The sequence below is a fragment of the Oenanthe melanoleuca genome, chromosome 3 (genome assembly GCF_029582105.1).
Source record: "Oenanthe melanoleuca isolate GR-GAL-2019-014 chromosome 3, OMel1.0, whole genome shotgun sequence".
NCBI lineage: Eukaryota > Metazoa > Chordata > Aves > Passeriformes > Muscicapidae > Oenanthe > Oenanthe melanoleuca.
Genome location: NC_079336.1, coordinates 82,495,968 through 82,514,937, shown reverse-complemented (window position 1 = coordinate 82,514,937; position 18,970 = coordinate 82,495,968). Strand labels below are relative to the sequence as shown.

Genomic DNA, 18,970 nt, shown 5'->3' with positions numbered 1-18,970 from the left:
GCTGGATGGACTGGAATCGAGAAAGTTTCTGGGGAGTTTGCAGATATAAGCAATAAGTATGTGTCAGGATCCTTTCCACAGAGCTCTAGCTAAACCCACAAAATGAGAGTTTTCTGACAGAGTGTTATTATCACTGCTGATGAGTGAAAGAAATATAAATTCAGGACCAGAATCTTACCCAAGCCTAACAGAAGAACCTCATAAAATACATGAAGAGAGTTCCATGCCTTAAAATAGGGTTCATGTATTACTTTTAGTGCAGATGCTTCTAGTAAGTAAGAAATTAGTAAAGGAGGGAACTTTAAACCCCATTATGTCCCAAACTACAATGTCTAAAGTTAAAGGCACAGGACTGAAAGTGTCAACCACTATTATCGTCCTTGACATTTCACATTTTGGTATGGATTTATATTTTTCTCTCAAAGCACAGTTCATAATAACAACTTAGTAACCCAATTCTGGAGGTCCTTATCTGGGAGAGGATCTGGGACTGAGGCCATCTAACAAACTTGTGGGAACTGTGTTTATCAACCAGATAAACACAGCTACGACAGCATGATGACAATACGAACTTAAATTGCCTTAAGTACAAAAGGAAATATAAAAATTCCTCAGAGAAAAAGAAATAGATCTATTTAAATTTATTTTTAAGTCCTTCAATACATGTCAGGGCCCATATTCTAAAGCACATCTTTTCCACATTTCTCACATTTTCCTCCTTCATGTGCAGGAGAAATAAACTAGAGTGTCTCATGCAGTCGCTTTTGACAAGGCAAGGTTCTCCTCTTCTTGTATTTGTCAAGTACATGGTTACACAGCAGCCAGACTTCTTCCCCCATTCCATCAGAACATCTCCAAGGTTGTACACTTGCAAAGCTTGTGAAACACTTCAGGATTACTATATTAGTACACATGGTGTCCTATGCCACGAGCACAGGGGAAAAAAAATGACAGTGGAGTAAGATGAAGTGTAATCTCACCAGCTGTAAACTACTCCATCATAACTGCTCATGTGCACACTCCTACTCCATACTAAATCGGGACACAAACAACTCACACTTTTGTTACAAAGTACTGAGAAAGACAGATAAATAGATGCAGTTACCATAAGGAACTGACAACTTGGATGTTCTCTATCCTAGCACACCCTAAGTCCAAGTAGAATCTTTCCAAAAGCCTAATAATGTCCTTTAAAATCAGTTGGTCATCTTGTGAATATCGGTATGTCAAAACTTAAACTTTTGAAGCACGCACAGAGCTTCTGGCTTGAGTGTTGCAGAACAAAAGTATCACTGAATTAAAAACTGGGGGTACTAGCTGGTGCAGTTTTGTGACCATAATCTAAGTGCTAGATCTGGCTGGGATGCAGTTAACTTTCCTCATAGCAGCCCATATGTTGCTGTGTTTTGGATTTGTGGTTAAAACTGCTGATAACAAACTAATGCCTTGGCTCTTGGTGAATAGTGCTTGTACAGCATCAAGGCTTTCTCTTTTTCCTTAACTCTGACCCAATATTTAAATATGCTGTACAATTTGATAGGATTAAAAGCACTAGCTTCCTAGGAAAAATATATCTTTCAGAGAGAGTATATCAGAAACAAAGTGAAGACTTAAAATCTTTTACATACTTTTGTATTGAGGGCAGAAAAACAGTTCAGCAGATTGTATCTCAGTCATAAAGTCAGTGCATATACATAGCTATTTGTTGAACACCAGCAGGAAACAGAGACAAGAAGTTAAAGAAACCTGTTACCTGGCATTATTGTAATCTTGGCATGCAAGAGAGGCAGTTGTGAGCTCAGTGGAATCCACTAGATTTACGAAGGCCTTGGGAACCTGCAGTATTAAAGTAAAAATAATTCATGCTAGATTTGCAATTAAAGATCAGCAAGCAGCAATTATGGTAAATTACGTCTACAGTTTCACATGTATTACCTCTGGCCTGGGATTCTGCCTACATAAAATAAATTATCTAAGTCTTTGCCAATTCCATCCTGAACCCTGCTCCTATGCCTGCTATCTAGGATCATCATTTATGAAGTACTTGTGACCATGTTTTCGTGACTGAGACACAGCAATTCATTTTACATAATCAAAATGGCCACCAGCCAACTAAATTGAACTCAAATGAACTTGGGACTACCATTTTTGTGGCAACATAGCAATGCAAAGCTGGGGACAAAACATCCTGTATAACAGCACAAGCACTCATGCAACCCATCACACCTCTCCCCCATGCAGAAAGCAGCTTTTCATTTACATAATGATATTTCACTTTTACAAGTGCACATAAACAGATTCTGGAAATAATAATGGAGAGAATCTGAAGAGAATGTGTGGGTGTAATTTCCCCCATACACAACATTTGTCGAAGTCAGTTGGAGAAAAACGAGTGGTTGTGGTCTGATGCAACCAGAATGCAGCAGGTTTAGAATATGCTGTAGGCCTTCAATGCAGCAAAACAAAATTACTGGAAGATGCTATTGAAATAATTCAGTTAAACAGTTTATAGTCTGTTTTAGTAGTAATCTATCCTCATCTCGTCCACTATCATTAGTGGACCAAGACACAGGGCAGAACGCTTCCCAGAAACCATTCTAAGTAAGCAGATAATTCTTAGCTTACCCTGCTAGAAAACCTTTAGAAAGGTTGAGCTTTTTAAATGAACACAAAATGGGAAAAAAGGACTATTATATGTATTTTAATGAATGTCTTTCCTGGTCTGTAAAAGTCATCACCAGGTAGCTAGCAGACTGTATATTTCCCAGGTGCCCCACATCAATAACTAGATATTTTTACCAACAGCCCTGTTAAACATAACTTTCAGACCTAGACAGATGTACTCCAATTTTCACAGAAATAATTTTAAAAATACCCAAAGATTGAGTGGTACATTAGTTTGTGTTGCAAAACAGAGCAGTTACCCATCCATCCTTTCTGTTTGCATGTGTCAGCTTCTTAGAAATAGGAGTAAAACTCCTAGTGAAAACAAATGGAGCCAGTGGGTTGAATGCAGTGAGACTGGTGTTGTAAGTCATGTGAAGAGTGGTGCAAGCCCTAGTCTAGTAGGAGAGACTGGAAAAATACACAAAGGATTAACCTAGTCAGGGCTGATGAATATATCTTACCTTCTCATACAAAAAGTCTAAGACAACTGTAAGGTTTTCCAGGTTTTCTGATATGCAGTCCTTCTGTAAATGAGACGAGAAAGGCCATCAAAACTAGTAGAAAAACAGATATCAATTTCTTAAGTCACAAACTCTGCATATTGAGCTGGATACTGAAGGGTTGTTAAGAACCACTCTATTCTAAATTCAGCCTTAGCCAGCAACAAGTAAATAACATGGGAACTAGTCTTGTAATTTAACTGCCTATAAATAGACAACTTGACATATAGTAAAGACAGGGATAGGGAAGAAAAGTATCTTTATAGTCGAAGATGGAAAACAGTTGTTCTACTAAGAAATCTCAGACTAGGGATGGCAAATTAAGTACAGATGTTTATAAATATAAAACACATCATGTGCCAGAAGTTTACATCATTGGATAGAGGCATCCCAACATCCCAGACCTAACTACTCCTTTGGTTCCCTGTAGCAGAGATCAGAGTATGGGAAAGTGTCTTAACTACCTGCCTTGACTGCTAAGCCATCCCAAAAAGTGCTTACCAGTTGTGTGGAAGCATAGGAGGAACATGGGGTTTCAGTACTAAAAAATACTGTTATCAGTTTCCAGTCATTTTGGAAGTCCATCATCTGGGAGAAAAAAATAACGGAATAGGATAACAGGTGATCTATTTGCTATTTTCCTTCCTTATATACAATTTGCTGTGGGTTCAAAACCAGTGAGACCAAGCAGAAGCCCTACCCTGGCCATCTTGGTCCCTTCCATTTGACGAGCCATCCAGCTTTTCCGTAGAGGATACAGCAGGCAGATGGCCAGGCACCAACTGCTGCAATTAAAGCTGAACACATACCTACAAAAAGCTCAGGATAGAGCCTGAAATTGCTGCTGCTGAAATTGTAGGTGACTCTATTGGAAAAGATGGGCATGGGCAGCTTAGCACAGAACTTGATGTTGTCCCTTTCCATCACTGTTGCAGCTTGCCAACAGGATTACTGAACATGAACTGCTGAGAAGGGGCCACAGTAGTGAGACAAAGATACAAAATCTGGGGCTAGAGCCCTGCTCTGCTGTACTGTGTCTATTAGGCAATGTTGTACCGCCCTGAAGAGCCTTGTTAGAACCACACAGTTCCACAAATATGCATGCTAAATTCCTGTAGAGCAAAGAGGCAACAGCAGAATTGTCTTGGCAATTACATTTGCCCATTGTTTCAAGACTATTTTACAAAATAACATCATGGCTAAGAACAAAGGAGAAATGAATACTTAAAGCTCCAGGATGGGACCTAAAAAGCACTCAGCCATGAGCAATAATTCAAGCTCTCACCAACATCAGCCAAAGCATATCTATGTCTTTATTGTCCTTTTTGAAAATATGTTCCTAAAAGACCAAAAAGGAACTGAAGAGACAAATACTGAGAATTATTATTTTGGGTTGGCTTCTCAGAAACACTGGCACAGTTACAGAGCGTAGCTAGCAGAAGTCTCACATCTTCAGCCAACAGAAAGCAAACATATTGGCTTCTCTACCAAGCTCTTCAGCTGCTTTGACAAAAGTACAAAAGGTGGGATTCTTTCAGAACAAAACTCTGCACTTGAAAGGCACAGAACTGATTCTTATTTGCAACAGAAAGACTGAAGTCCGTTAACCTCAAAAAATGGCATTTTCTTTTTTGAAACAATTTTTGAGGGTTATTTAAGTATTAAACCACTTTTCTGCTTTCTGAATTAAACCACTATGCTTTCTGAATTGTCTTGTGCTTTAAACAAACCTGATCTGCTTTCATCAGCTCCACTATTTCTTCAGCTTGATGCAGGAGGTCTCTGAAAAGCAGAAAGGAAGAGAGAAATTATGAAGGCATCAGTAAGGTTAAAGCTTTGGCTGATTTTTACCACCGAATCAAAAAACATTTGAGGATTGAGGCTGGATTAATCTTTTCTCTCCTAAATGTATTAGATTAGACAATTGACTGTGCTACCTAGAGAGCTGTGGGTGATTAGTTCATATTCAGCTGACTTTCAGATATGTGCACTTAGATGAAAACAGCAGCTTAGTAGGCACTGCTCAGCTTCTATTGGAGCCAAAAATTCGTTTTGCATCTATAAAGAGACCTGATGTTAACTCGGGCGATACAGACCCCAAAGTAGGGCTTTGCTCCTCCTGATTCTGACAGGTGCCAACTGAGCCACTATGACAGCCTCTGCCAGTACTGCACATATTCTGTGCCCAATGAAGCGCTCCAGCATCAAAGATTTCCATCTTTCCCCTTGCCAGTTGTGCATCAACTGCTCAGCCAAAAGCCCCTCAAACTCACCTGGCTTGGCTGTCTTGTGCCTCTCCCACTGTGCCAGGTGGAGGGGACAGGTATAGGACCGAGGGGTTGAAGGTGCTGATGAGAGCTGAATGACACACACAGGTTAGGTGATTTCTGCATCCAGCAGACTGCTACTCTGCTGATTCATTAAACACAGCAGAACTAAACCAGCACCAGAATATGTAAAGTCTGAGGATCTGTGGTATGCCCAAGCCCGTCTGCAGCTGTTTTTCTTGGATTTGTTCCTCACCTTCTGAAGTGAAGGATTGATGTCTGAGTTTGCCTTCAAATCAGGTAAAAAACCTCCATCCCCATCTCATGTCAGCCACAAGTATTGTAGGTGGGCTTAAATACAGGCAGCTGTAGAAATTAAGCTATTGGGAAAGGCTACCCAGGGAGACTCATAAAACAACGAGTTGCCATGTTTTAAACCCATTTTACAGGGAAATGGACATCACACCAAGGAGTTAAAATACTAGGAAAATTATTTGGAGGGCAGGACCCTGGAGCTATATATTACACAACATTTCAGTGGGCATGAAAGTTTTACTTGCAATATCCTTTAAGCAAGTAAAGGCTGCCTTCAGAGACAGCCAACAGGCAACAAACTCCCAGATGTGGCACATCTATGGCAGTCCCAGTGTAAATCCTAAGCACATGGCAGTTCTGGTCGGGCAAACCCACAGAAGATTTCACCAGGCCAGCATGGGCCACAAGCACGCACCAGAAGAGACTGTGTAGTGGGTAGAAAAGAGGCCACAAAGACCTGTTGGGCATATAAGAATCTTGCAGCAGTCTGTCACACCCCTTCTTCACTGCTGTTTGTCTACCCAGACAGTCTCTTTAAAGCCACCATGGACAACCCAAGCTGGCTGCACTCATGTCCCTAGGTACACCATCCCTCAAGCTTCCCTTACACCCCTGCAGTGTGCCTGTGCTGCACCTGCTCTGCAGACAAGCAGAGCCCTGGAGCTCCTGCCAGCAAGGTGTTAAATTAATTTGCTGAAGTTTTAGTGTGACAGCAAGACGCACCTGCTAAAGTTGCCACGCTTAGTTCAAGGAAGTCCTTTCCTGTGCTATAGAAAGGGAAGAGAAAACAGGAAGTTCCTGTTATTCCATTTCTCAAAGAAAAATTATATTTTCTTATTAGTTATGCTGCATCTCAAAGTGAAATTCATGGCAGCTGCTGCAAGTGAAAATGGGGCCTTTCTTTCCCCAAAACTGTCATGTCATCAGCTACTGCTGAGTAAGAACATAGTCTCAGATGTCAATTTTATTTGTCTCTCTACCCTCTGCATGTTGCAGTACTTGTGCTTGCTTTTACATAGGTGTAAGTGATGCAGGGACCTCCCTGAGTACGCCCACATGCAAGTGGACACAGATGTTTATGCAACCATAAAAAAACCTTAGTCTTTTAAAGTTTATCTGTGCAGCACTAAATCCTCATCTGGAATGCTGTGATTGAAAAGATATGCACAGTCCTGCAACTACAAGGTTTAGCCATATGTTCACTCACTGATTCAGATCTGCTAAAGGGGCATGGAAAAGGAAATGGGGTAAAGCTTGTCCATGAAGAACTGGGAATCAGCCAAGCAGAGGACAGGTTATCTGGACTACTGGGTTCTTCCTCAACTCTGATAAATCCCTGCTTTCTAATCTCTGTACTAGTGATTATGATATTTACTGCCTAGGATTTATCACACCGCAATGATTCTTAATCAAGAATATCAAGAGTAACCAAAGGTAATTCTATATCCAGTATAAGTACAAAAAGTTTGTTACCAAAGGACAGAGGAAGTTTCAGTGTCTCAAAATTCTTTCTATTTTACACTGGCTTTCTCCTCCTCACTATAAAACAGTAACAAAATCGGGCCTAACTCCTGCACTGTGATACTATAGGGATTGGGACATCAAAACTTATAAAAGCTAACTATTAATTGTTACCTTTGAAGTGAATCTTCACCAGATCCTGGTGTCTGTGAAGAAGAAGCAATTAGAATAATATTAAGCAAAGTGTAAACTAGACCTACATATGCTGTTCCTGTACCGTATTTCAGTCCTGTTAGAGATAGTATTGTTCTCTATATAGTCTTCCCCATTGTGTTGTAATCACACACAGATTTAGATTATTTTCCAGAACTTCCCTATTACAGTGCATTTTCATAATCTGATAATCCTCTCTTAGTTACTGCTTTCATTAATTATTTTTTTTACACACAGCTTAAAATAGAATTTGATTAGTTGAAATCAAATTCCCTAAAATGAGATGCTATTCTAGACCAAATTTCCCTGGATCTACCCCTACTCCTTTTTGACAAGGGACATAACCTGAAGTCACTTAGATAATTTACACAGATGGCACTGAGATAGAAGGGTGTCTGTTAAAAAGAACATTGATAGAGGAACCCCACTGATTTCAGAGAGTTTGATGAGGAGAAGGTGACAGAGATGTTTGTTCTAGGAAAGCAAACCATCCTTAAAATAAGCAAATTTACATGTTTTTCTATTACACACCCACAAGCAACAAAGACACCAGCACAAAGAAGACTTGCTCCAAAGGGTCATCCATCTGATATGGATGAAACACCTTTGCATTCAGCACAATGATTTTTTTCAAAAGAAAGAGGTACTCATAAGGAGTCCAGAGTGCTGATTTTCTGAAGGAAAAGTATGATATATTGATGGGTACCATCTCAAATGTGAAAGTTGTTTTGTAATACAGGAGACTCTCTCCCATTTTCTCTCCAACAGCTATAAATTTTTGTTCTACAGGCATTTCTGTACTTCCTCAAAGCTAGAGAATTGTGATTAAATGCTTTTAATTGGGCCTCAAATCTGTTTCAGATATCTACTTCCAGCTATTAAGACAAATAGAGATCATCCAAATCTGACAATATTATTACAGGCAGGAGAACTTTACCCACTGAACTATAAATCAGAAATATATCTTTATGATTCTTGTAGATCTTCTGCCTTCTAGGTAGGAAACCAGTTTCTACAGAAAACACTTGATGTGGTGGAAAATCTACTGCATTTCTCAACAATTTGTATTTGTTCCAGTTTGAATTTTCCCAGCATCTTCTTCCAGTTATTCAATCTGTTATGCACATTGTTAGGAAAATCCATGCACTCTAATCAAATATCATGGTTCTCTGCAAGAGCACTGTGATCACATTTCCTCCTGCACGAAGTCAGCTGGCTATTTTTAGACTCGGGGTATGTTGGAACACTGAACAGCAGGTATTCAGTGGGTTTTTTCACCAGAAGTCTTTGATGCTTGTGGAAAGATTGAAGTCCTGAACACCCTGAGACCCCAAACGACATAATCAGCTGACTTCATCATCACAACAGAGGAAATGGGTCACGTTCAGCTCATTTCCCGCTTGTACTTACTCTTTGCAAACTTCCTATTGCAGTGACTGCTTTGATGTCAGCTGGCCTTAGAGCGTGAACTGCAGAAAAGCAAAAGACTTCAGGTTACAAAAAACCCCAAAACAGTAACCCTAAAGGAAAGTTACATTCATCAGTATATTAAAACATAAAGTTGGCTAAAATAGTAACAAGTCTATACTGATCGCTTTGATTGGAGGTTTTAAACTAGTCAGAAAGCATGAGAAACTTCACTCAGGTGTTCAGTAAATACTTTGGGTGCTTAGAGGCACTGAAATGCTCAACCATCAAGCAAGAAAAGATTAAAAAAACACTGCTGGGAATGATTGAAGTAATAGTGGCATCCCCAATCACCAACTGAAGAAACAAAAGTAGAAAAGTAATCACAAGTGGAACAAAAAACTAAGGAGTTTATAGAGCCTAGCTCCACTTCAGTCAATCCCATACATAGGCATCCAGGTGATTTCTGCCCCAGTCCATTCTCAAATAATTTTGTGAGGCAAAGCTTCTGCAGAGACAATATCAAACACAAACCTGAAGATGAAGGAGTCTCAGGGAACATCGCCTGCTCACATGAAAACTGCAAGCTTCTAAGAGCCTTTGACATAAACAAATAAACATGGTTGATTGCTTAGATCTAACAAGGAAATTTGTGGAATGAGTGGTCCAATTCTCACACAGAACTAAGATTTTATTAATGTAAACTATTTCAAAGAGCAATTATGCCTCTGTTAGAAATACATGGGAACACAGATCTAACAGCTGCATTTCCAGTTAACTCTTCTAGAACTTGACACTTTCTGGTCAGTTTTCTTACTGATTGCCACAGCACTGGGCCTGAGCAAACAATGAAATGTGCTGAACGTCACATGAACATCCTGTCACATCCACTGCTGCAGTGACTGCTTAATCTGGAAGAGGTGGTACGGACAGTGACTGTAGGCATCTCTGTGTGTCAAGGGGCACCCAACTGACACAACAAAATGTTACATCTCCAATATGCAACAGGAAAGGCAGAATGAACTGATTCTGGCTCCTTTACATTTCCTAGCCAGGTGAACAGAAAAGGCAAAGATGTGAGTGATGTTATTCACTCAGTGTGAGAGACAGCTCAGTACCAGTAGGAACATTGTTTAATGCCATCCTATATCCTTATGGTAGGCACAGCCCAACACTGAGTGCTTTAAAGGGACATGAAAGGCAATCCTTGCCTCCCCAGGTGACTTGGCAAGGAGTTCCCACATCACAATGACCATGAGTGGGTATCTAACCATCACCAAAAAATACTTAAAGGTGGAATCTGTACAGTGACAAGGGCCACCAGGGTGCCCACACCCTCCCTAGTGCCCAGCTGGAGGACTTAAATGCTGCAGACACTTTTCACTGTTATAAAGCAAAGAAGAGTTCAAACCTGCGTTTCCAAAAGAGCAACAGAGCATCTAGGAACAAGTGCTAACCACAAACGACCTACGTACAGGATATAACCTAATAACAAACATTGCTCGGAGAAAATCTCATTTCCTGATTGTGTTTTATAATCTTGCAGCTGCACTATCGCATTGCTGACTCACTGGCTTTGCATTTCTTCTTTGCAGAAGCAGTTTAGAGCAACAAGCTGTATTCTTTATTCTCCTGCCTGCCTCAGAGGAAGCAACAGCTTGATAGGTAATGACAAGTATTGAAAACAGAAGAAAAAAAAAAGTTATACTTTACCTCTAGTTTCCCATATTCCTCCTGATCATCCGCATTACCTTAAAAACATTAAAGAAAGAGTTATGCTATATTTTTTTACCTTCGAATAAAAAAGCTTCATAAGACTTAACACACCTAGAAGCACAGAATTCAGAGAGGAGGCACCTTTCTCATCTGCCCTACATTCCAAAGATGAGGTTCACCCCAACAACCAAACATTTTCTTTGATTTTGCTATACTAGAAAAAGATTTTAGTTATTATAAGCAGGTGACATCTCTTGAAATTAGTGGAATGTGATGAATCTATAGCAACAGGTGATGAACTGCTTGAGGATCCCCTCAAAAAAAACCTGTCCTCCACAGGCCTTCCCTACTTGTTTTCCTCTTCAGTACATTTCATACACTGCTGTAGTTTTAGTCTGTCCAAATTTAGAGTAGTTTGAACATGTACAAGGTGAAACTCCTTAGAAAGGAGCAATTCACATTAATCTACATCTACCACAGTCAGGGAGCAGCATGACACTGTTGTGAGTTTGCCATAGTGATACAGAAACAGCTGCAATTTCTTCTCTTAGTAGAGTTTTGGCAGACAAAATAGCCTGTGGAGCCAGGAGTCAGGCCTGTAGATGCTTCAGTAAACATTATTCTCTTTCCTTGAGCATATACTTGGATTTATGCAAATAGATTTTGGTTTATTCTAAAATTTCCACAAAGATAGCCACAAAGCCTAGGTCAGCTGAACTTCAAAGCTTGCTGTCAGCTGCTCTTACTTGCCCCACTGAAGCCATCAGCATCCAGCAAGCCTTATACAGAATTAGAATAATGCTCCTTTAATAGTCAGGAGCTATTTTTGGAATATTTAGCCCTGCTGAGCACTTCTGGCTTGTACACCTTTCTTTCCACGTCAATGACAGAGTAATGAGCCAGCTTGGTGCAGCAGGTGAGACATCATTGGGAGTAGGGCAGCCAGCAGTGCTCACACTGCAAGGAGATGTGCCTGGCACAGGCACAGGACTCTGGGCAGCCTCTGGGGACACGGGTACCTGTGCACACAGGGCAGTGCAGTGACACAAAGCCACCACTGCTCCCCATGACCACCTCAGTCTGTCACCTGTGCCACACTACATGACCATACTTAATAAATGGCAACAGTTTCTATACATGGTTTTTGCCCCCTAGCTGGGTTTCAGCCTTGACCTATTTGCAATTTTTTATTATTTTTACAGTACTTTGTAGAAGGTTGAGACAGTTTCTTGGCTGTTGTATGACAATTTTTTAACACTTCTGCCTGTTCAATCTGTGGATTTTGATGATGCTTTACTCAGGGCAATAATCAGAACCCCAACTCTCTTTGGGATACTGGAGGCAAAAGCAATTAGTGACTTGTCTGCATCACACAAATCTACTACAGGAACTAAGTATTTGAGAATTTTAACACTAATTTCAACTATAGTTGAAACAGTTCCTTAGGTTACATTGAGAGAGAAAGAAGATCCAGACCCAGTTTCCAGGACTCAGAGAGTTGGAGGAACAGTTTTAATGTGTCAGACTGAAAGTCTATCTAGTCTGTGATTTTGCCACTGACAATATCCAAACACAGATGCTTAGGCAAAAAATAAGGAAAATACAGTTACACTTCAATTTTCTATCCTCCCAACTACCTGTACTACTGTGCTCCCCAAGCAAGCAATTACTTAATGTTGAAGAACTCTCTGCCAGCTTTCTTGTACAGATTTGTCTCTTTGTTTTTCGAATACTTTCACACTTTAGGCTTTCCCCAAGACCTCTGACAAAAGATGCTTCATCACTCAATTACATGTTGAAAAAAAGTACTTCTCATTTGTTAATAATCTGATTGCTTCCTTGTTGCTCCTGTAAAGAGTAGTCATCCCCTTGTTTCTGCAGTTTGCCATTTTGCATGTGCCTGTCTTTCTCATATACCTATTCCTTCTTTTCCAGGCTGAAGAATCAGTTCCTTTGATCTCACGTTTAATTTTTTTCCTAAGTCTGACCACTCTCCCCCTTTATCCTCCTCCTAGGTTTTACCACATCTTTTTTGAGATGAAAAATCCAGACCACTGTCAAGATGCAGGTGAACCATGGCCCTGTACACACCAGCAGCAATTTGGTTTTTATGCTGTTCTCTCACTAACTCTTGAAATAATTTCTCTCTGACTGTCACTAGCACTGATGTCTTCAGACAGTTGTGGTCTGGGGTCAAGTAGTATCTATTCAGAGTTCACCATAGCATACACATGGATAAGAGTAATATATAAGGGGAAAATTTAGTCTAAATTTTCATTCTGGACATCCTGAAAAGCTTTGCATCAGCAAGTTAGAATTCACCCTTACCCAGATCACTTCTGAACATGTACAGAGCCCACATCCCAACACTGATCAATATGAGCATCACAGTTAATAAAATGGACATGTTCACATTTCTGCTTGGCTCACTCCCTTGGGTGGATATCATCTAGTCCTGGCAGTTCTTTTACTATTTGTCATGAGTTTGTTCAAGGATTTGGTCATTATTTCTCTTGTCCCCTGAGCTGAAAGGCTTGCAGTGAAAGGCCTTCTTTAAGCTGCTATGCAAGCACACCAAAGGAAAAAAGAATTTGTCAGGCTTCAGCCTTCTTTTATGCATGTCAGTCCTACAGATTCCATGTTTCAGAAGAATTTGTAAAAGGATTTATTGATTTATATTCCTTCAACAATGATTCATCATTTCTCTTCAGATTAATTTCTGGCTTGGCTGACTAGATTTTAACCTCTTCAATTGTCTTTGTTTTGGATTTACACTTCCTGTAGGATGACTGTTTCAACTCCTGCTACTCCCAGTATTATAGTTACTCCCCTACTATACCACTGAATAATTCTAACTTGTATTTTCAATTTTTTTTACATAAAAAAGGAAGTATTTTTCAGATAATTCTCCCAGCATTTGGGAGAAAGATACTAACTCCTTCCTCCCTTGCTTTTACAGTAAATCTGTTTCAACAAACCATTCTTACAGGCTGCTGTCAGAAAACATCTTTTTTCCTGGATAAAGATTTCAGAGGAACTGCAGGCACAGTACATATTTTCCCCTAAATTAAAAAGCTCAGGTGTGATAACTTCTTCTGATTACATCAGGAACCAAAACCTCCTAACAGTTTATTATTTATCAGAGTACCTTATAATCCTCTGAAGATAGTGATCATCACAGCCTACTGCTAAGGTAAAGCACTATTACTAGTTATCATTATTTTCTTACAGGCAAGACCTGAAGCACAGAGCTAATAAAGCCAAAGCATACACAGCATTTTCAGTCTTGAGCACCCACAAAACTGTTATTGGCACTAAACACAGACTTTAGACACCCTGGGAGAAAAGGGCTTCCCCCCTACCCTGAATATTACAGAAATCTGAACAATGCCTGGAATGCCAGGATGCTGACTAACCATTCACAGATTCAGAAGATTACTTCTATCACTGAAAAGATTATCATAGTCACAAGTTCAGAGAAAACCTCAATTCCTTGCTTGAATTTCTGCACCGTTTTGGCACAGATCTCACTGCTAGTCTAATTATTTGGTGATGTTTCTCTCACCATAATGCTTTAGTGCCTAAGACACAGTCTGTCCCCAGAACAGTGCAAACCAATGCATACATCTTCATCAAAAAAATTATCAAACATACCCAAAACTGCATTTAAGATCACAGCTTTACTCACAGATTTTCTTCATCCTGCTTCTAAAACTCCAGCTATACACCCACCTTGCAACAACTAAAAATAGAGGTTCCCAAATAGTGTGCAATGCAAATTTTCAAAGGGCCTTCCAAAACTTACCTTCTGAGGAGAGCAACCAAAGGAACAGCACACCTAACAATAGCTTCATGGTAACCACCTCTATGAACTGATAATCCTGGAGGGCTGTGTATTAGATGTTAAGGCTGAAAAGAAAGAAATTCTCTTCCTTTTTCTCCTTTATATCTTAAAAGTTGATAACTCAGCAGCCATAAAACATGATATCTCATTTCATTGCCCATCCAAGGGTCAAAAGAAAGGGCACAGTTTCTCTCACTTGTTCAGACAGAGCTGGCCATTTTTCAGGAGAATTCTCAGCAAATCTAAGGGACCCAGATCACATGAGTCAGCTTCCAGCAGGGTCAAGGCTCTTCCAGGCAATACATAACACATTAGTTTGGCACTAGCCTGCCTCTGCCAGGCAGGGAAGGAGCCTCTGCTCCTAAGGCAGCTGAACCCTATGTAGCAGCCACACCCATCTGAAGAGGAAGGTTGTGCTCTTCCTTTTGTCTCCTACCCTACCTGTGCTCCTTTCTTGCCTTCAATCAGACTCATCCTGTGCCTGTTTCCTCTTCCACTAGTTCCTCGTCTGGCAGATTTTCCTCCAAGCCCCTTGCTGGGACACTATTACAGTACATTTCTGCAGAGTCAGAGTGTGCAGAAATGCCAGCTAGACTGTGATCCAACACTCACCAATGAGACTACCACTATGTCTCAACTACCTAGTCAGGGTCAAACCTCTGAAGAGCAGCCTGCTGTTCTCACACAAAACAGCAGAGTGACCTTTGGCCTCTTCCGAGACCAGGGACATCCAGAGAGAGCTCCTACATGAATAATGGGAGTCTGCTTGAGTAAAGAGCTTTAAATGCTCAAACAAGCCACTAACACACCCAACTGAGGCAGTCTAACCCATCCTTCAAAGGGATTTTTGTTTATTTTGGCTTTCTGTTGTTTCATGACAGAAATATGACATTCTTTGAAGGAACACATTGGAGGTAGATCTTGTGCTCATTTCACTTTTCAAAAACTAAGAATGCTGTATTAATTCTGAACATGAACAGCTATTGTTCAGAGCAACATGCAAGGAGGAATATACATAGGCAGGGAAAAGCATTCCTCCATCCTCTGAATCTCCACCCTCAACTCATCAAAAACATACCAGCACAAGGGGCTGCTCACCTCGGACACAGCTGCATGCTCCAACACAAGAGGGATGAGTTCATTCTGCTTGGGGGGTCTCCCAAGTTTCGTTTGGACACCCAAGCTCCTTTAACCACTAAGGTAAGGAAAAGTTAAAGTCTTACTTATTGTCAGTGTGCAGCACCACACCAGCAAGCCCTGCCTGGGCTGAGCTGCAGTGGAATTCCCAAGCACCTGGTCAGAATGAGGGAGGTGAGGCCAGGTCAGGACCATTATCACCTCTCAGTCAAGGTGGCATGGCAGAGTCTCAGCACGGATGGGAGTTACTTTTGGTGGGTTCTGTCACTGCATGCAAGGGTTTGTGGCTGCTTCACTCTTCAAAGGAAAGCTCTCACTACCAAAAGTCTGAGAAACAGGCTTCTTGAAGATCTGGAAGTGTTTAAAAATCCCAGAAAGCCTCTTCTTCATTGTACACCAAGCGAAACATGAAAAGGAAGGTAGCATTAATGCATTCATTTGCCATAAAACACAGATCCAAGAGTAAATTTAGCCTTTAAACACTGTGACGTGCTCCAGAAACAAAACAGCATTAACTTCAAGGCTTGTAAATCTCTTGTAAACACTCCTTCCCACCACCAAAACATCAAAACAGCTCCTAGACTGAATAGCAAATAACAAGTGGCAGCAAAGATGAAAAAAGTTCACAAAAGGGAGAAGAGAGAATTTTCTATTAGATGTAGAAGGTGTCAGAGACAAATTAAAGCCTTTACATTACTGCAAGGGCAAAGCTAGATGCAGCTACAGAAGGCAAGGAGAGTTCCAGACCATAAACCAACCCTCAAAACTGATGGAATACCCTAAGGAACTGCAGCCATGTAGCTGATTACCTAATGATCAACACAGAACATCTTGTGTCTTCCCTAAAGTGCCTGCTGCTGCTCAGGTGGGACGAGGAGCTAGCTAGGTCTGGTAGTTAACCCTGCCTGAATCGTGTGAGTCTTCTTGTCACTTGCCCTGGATGGACAGGGCTCATAACACAACTGGCAGAGAAGAGCTTTGCATGAGATATGGTGGTGAAAAGCAGAAGTTTTGTGCCTTGGCATGTTCTCAAGCAAAGGACCTGTTTCACAGGTCTACACCCAACAGTGCAAAATATCAACAAAAAAAAGTCAAGTCCCAGTTACAGTTTTAAAGCCAGCAACACCCAAACAGATACTCAAACAAAGGTGCTAAAGCATATTAGCCAAACTCTTTGATTCATTGCTGTATTTTTAGGTGACTTTTAATATACCTAAAGCTTTACCTTTCATACCTGGTATGGGAATCATAGCTGCGAAAGCCATGGGGTTTTTTTTAGCTTGTCTTTAAGTGTTTTTCTCATCTCCTCTGTTAAACAGAGCTTTTTCTGGCATTTCTTTTATTCATACAGAATACCAAAACCTAAAAACTCTTTCAGCCTAAATCCTCACCTACAAGACCACTATTTTAAAATACAAATAATGAAGGTATGGCTGCATATTCAAAGAAGAAAAACCAACAATAAAAGCAGACAAAAAAAAATTCCGTAGCACTCAACCACTCATAATTAAACCCAAGATGTTTGTACTGGCACTGAGCTTACTCAGTTACTAATAAGCAGAGGCCATATATCAGTCCATAATGTAACTGCATCCAAAAAACTATCACATTACACTGGCATAGCAAAGGACTTCTTGTGGAAATACAAAGCAGACTGAGTTTCCATTTCATTTGAAGATAGAGCCTACCTGTGACCTGTCAGTGCTTCCACTAATCCTACTGCCTTGACAAGGCATTAGATCTTGAATTTTTGTACTTAGGAAGCATATCCCTGAATTGGATGAGGATCCCTGAATCTATGAGGCACCCATCTGTGATGGGTAGAACATGACAGTGCTACAAAAACATTAGGAATAAATCATATACAACAGCAAGATATGTCATGTGTCCTTGCGATGTTGTGCCGCTGCCTCCTCTTGCTGTGACTCACACTGCTGGTAAATTTAGTGCATGCTCTGGACCTAAACAAGAGATCTTCCTCCACAGGGGAGTTCAGACACGCAGCAGAGGGTGAGGAGATCAAGTGAGGCCAAGGGCAGCCAGGGACATGAATCATCAGGCAGAGCTGCACAGCCTGAAGGAGGCTGCTACCACCTGCTGGAGAGAGTGCAAATTCTCCAGGGAAAGGAAAAACACAAAAGTCAATGAGGAGCTGCAAAGCACCAGCCTGAGTATGGGCAGATTACTGACACTGGGAAAAAGGCTTGTAATGCTTAGTGCACTCCTTTAAAAATTTTGGGCTTTTGGAGTTGCAGGCCAGAAGGATATAAATTATTTCTAAAATGGCTTTTAAAGAAATCTTGTTAAAAAATAAAGCAACAACAAGGCTTCAAACACACTTCCCTAAATTTTTCTAAGCTCAGCACATGGTTGGACTCTTGACTTTTATAGTTAAAAATCTACATAGCTGCTATAGAGACCTAAGCTGTGGCAGTAAGTACGTAAATAAGCAAGGTCACCACTGCAATTATACCCATTTTGGATGAGCCATAAAGTAGTGCTCTCCTGCAAGCACTTACCAGTAGCTGAAGGCAGCAACATAACAACAAAAACTCTGATCCTATGTTAATAATTGAACGAAACTTGAAATTTCTTCCTTGTGCCTTAAGTAGAGCACAACCTCTCACACAGATTGTTTGATTGCCTGCTGAGGGCTCAAGCCCTTTAACCACTCATCTGTGGCTGGCACCAAAGTACAGCCTAAAGTCCATCTCCTCAGACTGCTCAGTGCTGCTGAAAGGCTGGTGGTGTCCAGCCTGCCTTTGCAGCTTGTGTATCTGCCACAGGTCCCTCAATCCCCATTGCCCATCACAAAAACACTGTGTGCCCTTTGCAGCAAAAGCTGGAACTGCTCCTCACTGCCTATTCTAGCTTCTGGGTCTTTGGTACAAGCAAACTGCAGATCAGGCCACAGGCTGAAATCCTCCCAGCTCCTTGGGGCAGGAGCCCCTGAAGCCTGATGATAGCTGCAAGGCTGCTGAGCACTCTGAACAGCCAGAGAACAGCAGAAGATTTTAAGACCCTCTGTTGAAGACTCTTTCTACTGACTTTTCTGTATTGTGAGGACTTGTTTGTCTGTAAGCAGCAAGAAGCAGGGGACCAGATACTTCCTGTGGCCTCCTCAGTTGGCCCCTTGGTTATCAAATCAGGAGATAAAGCTCACTTCTGGGGAGCCCTGTTTACAGCCACAGACTTGAAAGGGTTCACCAGTGCTACCACAGCCTTGAGAAAGCAGTGCTGGCAGGAAGGCAGATAGAAAAGGGAAGCAGGCTGCCTGCCTCTGATAGACAGTGATGGCATTCAATGGCAGGCACCAGAAAAGACATGCTACCTTCCTGTGTCTCTGGGTGACTTCCTTGATGCTCACATGCAAAGTACCTAAATCTCAAAGATTTGCATGGAAATCAGGCACCTAAATAAACACTACTGTGAATTGAAGGAGT

At 41.0% G+C, this 18,970-nt stretch overlaps 1 protein-coding gene across 1 annotated transcript in view; it reads right to left on the bottom strand.

The window, feature by feature from the left end:
• PLB1 (phospholipase B1) overlaps positions 1 to 14,555 on the bottom strand; it is a 75,191-nt gene extending 60,636 nt beyond the window's left edge. Inside the window, exons 1-11 of the mRNA XM_056487986.1 lie at positions 14,352 to 14,555; positions 10,544 to 10,581; positions 9,365 to 9,428; positions 8,834 to 8,892; positions 7,385 to 7,416; positions 6,473 to 6,516; positions 5,441 to 5,525; positions 4,898 to 4,949; positions 3,669 to 3,755; positions 3,129 to 3,191; positions 1,754 to 1,836 (exon numbers count right to left, since the gene is read on the bottom strand). Coding sequence (XP_056343961.1) covers positions 1,754 to 1,836; positions 3,129 to 3,191; positions 3,669 to 3,755; positions 4,898 to 4,949; positions 5,441 to 5,525; positions 6,473 to 6,516; positions 7,385 to 7,416; positions 8,834 to 8,892; positions 9,365 to 9,428; positions 10,544 to 10,581; positions 14,352 to 14,400 — 656 coding nt within the window. The 5' untranslated portion in view covers positions 14,401 to 14,555. The remainder of the gene's footprint in view (positions 1 to 1,753; positions 1,837 to 3,128; positions 3,192 to 3,668; positions 3,756 to 4,897; positions 4,950 to 5,440; positions 5,526 to 6,472; positions 6,517 to 7,384; positions 7,417 to 8,833; positions 8,893 to 9,364; positions 9,429 to 10,543; positions 10,582 to 14,351) is intronic.
• Between the last annotated feature and the right edge of the window lie 4,415 nt (positions 14,556 to 18,970).